Source organism: Octopus bimaculoides, chromosome 3, assembly GCF_046866305.1.
Source record: "Octopus bimaculoides isolate indiv1 chromosome 3, ASM4686630v1, whole genome shotgun sequence".
NCBI classification, from domain to species: domain Eukaryota; kingdom Metazoa; phylum Mollusca; class Cephalopoda; order Octopoda; family Octopodidae; genus Octopus; species Octopus bimaculoides.
Genome location: NC_142930.1, coordinates 107,034,776 through 107,041,121, shown reverse-complemented (window position 1 = coordinate 107,041,121; position 6,346 = coordinate 107,034,776). Strand labels below are relative to the sequence as shown.

The 6,346-nt window shown below is 36.5% G+C and overlaps 1 protein-coding gene across 1 annotated transcript; it reads left to right on the top strand.

Moving 5' to 3' along the window:
• The first annotated feature begins 1,504 nt into the window (after positions 1 to 1,504).
• On the top strand, positions 1,505 to 2,344 carry LOC149136649 (coiled-coil domain-containing protein 42 homolog). Its single transcript, XM_089348395.1, has one exon. It carries the CDS (start codon positions 1,505 to 1,507, stop codon positions 2,342 to 2,344), a length of 840 nt encoding a protein of 279 aa, XP_089204521.1.
• The last annotated feature ends 4,002 nt before the right edge of the window (positions 2,345 to 6,346 follow it).

The following is a 6,346-nucleotide window of genomic DNA, read 5'->3' as shown; positions in this document are numbered from 1 at the left end:
ATTTCAATTTCCATGTCTTTATATTTATTTAATTTGTCAAATTCCTTAACAAATATATTTTTATCAGTGGGAACTTACATTATTATTATTATTATTATTATTATTATTATTATTATTATTATTATTATTGAGTGAGAGAGCAGTGCATGCCATCAAAGTGACACTGGAGTAAAATATACGAAGCCCAGTATACCCATCATGACTGCCTGTCTGATAAGTGTACACCAGGCACATGCATCACAACCATATGTGCGCGACATGGTGATCTCATATCAAGATAAACAGCGCATGACCTCGCAGGTAGGGCCCAGTTAGAATTTTCTTCAGGTCGAGTAGCCCATCCCGCTCAAAAGGTCCCTGAATAAGGTTTGTTTAAGGATGTTGAGCAAAACACCCATGTTTCCAAAAGTGAATTATTCAAATCCCAAAGAATTCCTCTCAACAGATGCACATATCGTCAGTCACCAAGGGACATGCTCAACTGGTTAAGGTCAAACAACTGACAAGCAAATCTGTGGTATTAAGCAAAATATTTGCTGTAGCCCATCTTTTATACCAAGACAAAATAATGTACATGATAATACTTCAAATCAATTAAGATCACAAGCCACGGGAGCCACTGCCTGATTATTATTATTAGTTGTCTTGTAGCAAATTTGTTGAAAGGTGAGTGAATGTTTGAAAAATGGCGAGTGTGAAAGGACCAATTCTGAGCGTGTACCTGTAAAATGGGAATTAAAGGAGAAGGGCTCTAGCCTTGTTGATCAGGCACCCGTGACCTGAAAGCGCCTCCCCTATTGGGAGTTTTAAAGTGTTTAATTATTTTTTTATTGTTATGCATTGTTTACACACGTAAAACCAACCCATTGTATCGTCCTTTTTTGTCTTTTATACTGTTGCATGTCTTTTAATGTTATTGTACGTGAAGCTTTGTGGCTAATATAAGAATATATTATTATTTTCATTATTAGTAGTAGTAATTTACAATAAAATTTTCTGTTGAATATCTCATAGACCTTAAAGCTTTAATGACTTCCAAACAAACTGTTTCATACTTTACGATTGAGAAAACGAATGTATTTCAACCTAAGGAAAGTGTTTCAAATTGTGATGTTATAATCGCGCTGTTACGTATTATAAGAAATGAAGACAATAGCAATTGTAGCCTTTTTCTATGATGCTATACACTTCATTCAAATGACGTACTTCTGTTTTTATTGTTTTAACTGTTACATAGTTTCTTCGTTTTACAGAAATTGTTAGATTCACAATAACTATTCTTTGTGACTATGTTTCTAACATACTAACCTACAGTGGATATCGTGCTGTAATATTTAATGTTGCCTTATATATGTTGTTACTGAGCAGCCATTTTATACAAATAATATGCAATATGTATGGTATGCAATATGTATGATATTCTAAAATATTTTATATTGTGTTATCAATTATAAAATAAAAGGAATAAGTTTATTCATCGGAAAAAATAATTTAAAACAGCACCATGTTCAAACATATGGAATTTTACGAGAAAAAGGTGGAGTTAAACGCCACCAAGTCTGAATATGTTAAAAAACGAATTGGATTCGTGGAAAAATTTGAAGAACTTAAAGAGCGGAAATTGGCATTAGAATCTCAAAAGGGAGCACAAGCAAAAATGTTTAGAACATTTGTTCCTTTCATACAACTTTGCCAGAGGAAAGTGAAAACCAACAAGCAAAAATCAATTTTGACGAGATGGTGCTCCATAAGGCTAACCGAAGAAATAGAACTTCTGAAGAAAAAAACCGTACTTCTTCAAACAAAATATGTTAAACTACAACATAGTATTGAGAAACATAGAATTTTCAAAGACTTCATGGAGAAAATCGTACGAGAAATTCCTGCCATCACTCATAAGCATGAGTTGATAAATCGCTATCGTGGTTTGGTTCAATGCAACGAAAGGCTTAATACCATACAGGACGAGGCATCTGATACACTGGCTGGGTTGAAGAGTCGTCGAAAGCAATTTACTTATGAGGCTTTGCACTTAAACCTTTATAATCAGTTGATTCATCTAAATAATGAATATTCCGTACAAAACAGGAAGATCAAAAAACTCCAACAACATCTGGATAGTCTTATCAACACTGGTACACAAAAGATATTAGCTTTGGCCAACATTCGACTTGTCACAAACGAACTCTATCGTATGATAAAATCAAAAGACACTACTTTAGACACCTTTGTACAACTATCGAAAATTGCCATATATGGAGAACAATTACAATCATCAATTAGGTTTGTTGTGGAACTTTGTAAGAACGACAAAAAATATCGCAGGATTTCTCTGTTTCATTAAAAGTAAATGCAAATTTGAAGTTGTTTTGCGTACCCCGCCCCCGCAAAAAAATGATGCAGCAACATTGATTAAATGCTTCATTCACAGTTTACTGAAATAGAATTTTCTGAATAAACATTTCGTTTTCCCTATCTATCCTAACGATAAAAAGCTTCTTTTTCTTTTTCCCTCTCCATCATTTCAATAAATTTGCTTTCATTACATGCAAACATTACATAGAAACTAAAAATGGCGTTGAAGGCAAACTAATTCATCTGTTGCTGCGAATCGAATTCCAGAAGAGAAAACGATGAAAAGATTAGCAATATTGATCGATTTGTATGGGACAGAGTTTTACTCATGCTGCATGTTGGGTATTTCTCTCATTTACTTTGACAAAAGAGTTTGCTAAAAAAAAGTTTGCAAAAACAAAAACAAAAAATGGTTTGCAAAGAGCCATTATTCCCATAGCTCTGTACTTTTCTCAGTGTTTAGCTGCTTCTGATAAATTCGATAATTCTCGAGTGGATGTTATCCCCATTATGTTAGCTGAATTTTTCACCAGCTATTATACTTCCAATATTATCTCATATATCTTAAATATGATAACGCACGTTAAAATAATTATACATAGGCAGGCACATTTACGCTTACCCACATGCACATGTGCACATACATACAGACATACATACATACATACATACATACATACATACATACATACATGCTTAAGACACACATGCACACGCGCATATACTCAGACACATAGACACACACATTTATGCAACTGGAACCTAAGTCAAGACTTCCGTGTGGATTACCGTAGTGTCTACATTCATATATGAAACATGTTTTGGTTTCATGAGGGTGATTCTTAGATGTCGAATCTTACGTAGAATGATAAGTAGTATCGTGCCTGGGAGAGGGTGTCGCTGGAGGTGACGTTAAGCAGGTTGTTGATATACATTTGCTGTAACTTCCTTTTCAATATGGATTTGACCCATCCTGATATACTCGATTTCCATATTACATACGATTCTTTTTATCAGCGGTAATCTTGCGAACCGAGCCATAGAGCATAGTAGAGTCTCTAGAATGTGGGTTCAAAGAGCTCATCAGTATAGGCTGCGAAAGTGTGATCTAATAGAAAGTGGACGATCCAAGAGAGAGATGGAATCCATAGATTGGTTGTTTTCGTAAAGATGTTCGTGCAAGATGCGATTAAATGCTTTACTAATGACAAGGGCAACAACACTTTTCACAGAATTTATCCACGGTGAAACTAAGTTTCAAGTAGATTGGAAAATAGGTCTCAAGTAGGACTTCTTTTACGATAACCATGCTGTTGGTCAATATAGAAGGAAGAAAATCGAGGGGATGGGGAACTTCCTTGTTAATGGATGTACCCATCACCTTTAAAATGTTGGTAGTGATGTGTTTGATATGGTGATTGCTGGTGGAATCTGAGAGACTCTGCTACTTGGACAGTTTTTGGAAAAACGCACTGAAAAATACATAGAGATTGGTGTGATTGGTGAGGATAGGGGCTATTTCGGATTGGGAAAGGTGTATTGCTTGAGTGTAACAGAAAGAACATTGCCAAGACTGGTCGCCTTTTGAAATGAACCCGCGGTAATTTTGTACATGGCAGCTAAGGGGATGGGGTTGTGAGTCTAACGGAGGAAAAGGTTAGGTTTAGGGGTAATGTATCGAATAAATGCACTGTGGAATTGGATGCAAAGTAGCCTATAAAACGAGGATATACATTTACCTCTGGAAACACGCTACACTCTGTTTTATACTCTAAGAAGACAGCTGCTATTTAATATCTCAAAGGAAAAGGAGACAATCGTTTCGTTCTTTGAATCCCTCCTTTGCAACCCTCAGTGCAGCTTCCATATAGCCTGACCTTCTGGAGACATGATCTCTTATGTTACCTACTAGTAAGTTCAGAGAAGTTTAGTGAAAGCAATAACGATACTCTAGACATTAGTAAAGCCTTCTGTCATATCTGCTATTCGAATCTCCTTCGGTAACTTTCGAACTCACTCACTCACTCACTCACTCTCTTCCTCATATCATGGATAAGTAACTCTTTGTGTGTCTGTGTCGCACTCTGAATCAATTCTAGTGTGCCCTAGTTAGGTTTCATACCACACTCTCTTCCTTTTCTACATATATCAATTATCTGTTCGCCGTCACAATAACGTCCACAATTATGCTCAGTAGACCACTCTTCATTCTTCGCTAACCTTTTGTACCACGCATTATCCACACACAGTTGGGGGCACTACGTACCAAATCTGTACTAATTCCCTGAACAGAGATCCATAGAGCATCCTCTGGTAGGCCTACGCCAGTATTGTCTCTTTCAACAAGAAACCCTTTCCCACCAAATGAAAGTCAAGCACTACTGATATGAAGGAAGCACTACCGCATCTCTGCTAAGCATGAGTAACACCCAACTAGAGCCATCACTGTCACTCTCAATATTAGGTTCCTTATTACTGATAATCTCTCATGGTAAAATCACATCCTTATCATAGAATCGCATCCCGAAGACTTCTCTTCACAGCCTGAAAGGATTTCAGCCCCCTGTATACCTCAAGCAAGGGCCACATTGAAATATTGCTCCTACATCTGGGACGGTGTTGTTGTTACACAACAAACACCCTGGACCGTAAATTGAAGAAATCAGTCGTCTTATTGACATGAAGTCTCTCACAGATAAGTTCCAGGCGCTGGCCCATTTTCATCAGTAATACAATGACTTCAGTTCTTAGAAATTGGCTGGTCTTACATCTCTTCTACTCAGGTGCTCCCGATCAATTCGTTTCTCCTTTCGTCACCCTTCAAGCCCTACAATTGCACTCATTTCTTTTCCCCAGGAACATTATCATTCGGGAATCTCGTCCCTGCTCATGTTTTCCCGGCGGGTATCGACATGCAACAGTTAAAACAATATTAGCAGCATCAATCTCAGATGTGCAAAGGACATGGACAATACCTGATCCTCCAGATCCAGCAAATGAAACAAATTCTATTCCTCTCTGAGACAATAATTTTGTCAACTTTTATTTATATTACATCTTCATTGTTCAGACTACGGTCTATAATCAAACTTCACTCTGAAAGGTGGTGTCTACATAAATGTATATTTCACTCTCTTTGCGACCCACTTCCATCAACTTGATATCAATAGCAAACATTTCTAATTACTCTGGTTCAAATTCTTCTTCAATCGTTCCTATAGAGGAATTTATTTTCTTCCCTGTTCTTCAAACTCCTGGAATTAGAACAACACTTCAGCGATATCACTTCTTACATCCGGGATATCTGTCAATTTATTCCTTTCTTAAGTCATCGTTCTCAATGAATTCAACGCTTGCAACCCTATAAGTTCGAAGAAGGAGACTTTATGCTGTCATTTGGCCTGCTAGAAATAGCTCCCAAACTCCTTCCTTCAAATACACTCTATATAGTCTAGTTGACCTATGTAGCCCCTGATATACAGAATTACAAGATTATGGCAATAATGTCTACTGAATCACAGTAGTCCTCTGGGGCTAAATAAAAACAACTCTTCATAGTTTCAAACAATGCTACCGATGCAGAACTCGAAACTTTTCCAACCCTCAGCTTTTTACGTCAATTATAAATAGGATACTCTGCAATTAGTCATTTCTTAATGCTTAAATTCACATTTTAGTTTCATTTTAAAAGTAAACACTTATATTACAATATCATTCCGGGTGAACAATAAGTGGGATATAGAACCTTGATTTCCTGTGTGGAGAGTGGGGTCCAGAAGGATATATGGAATCTATTGGGGTATGGTGAATGCTTTCGAAGGAAGTGACAGTATTCAAACATATGTAATGCTTGTGTTAATGTCTCAATCTAAACATATCTGATATCCGCTTCAAATGATAAAAACCTGCAATCATATTTATAATTATTTTATCTCCCTATAGTATATATAGTGTTTATGATATCAACGCAAATCCTTTTATATCAAGTTAT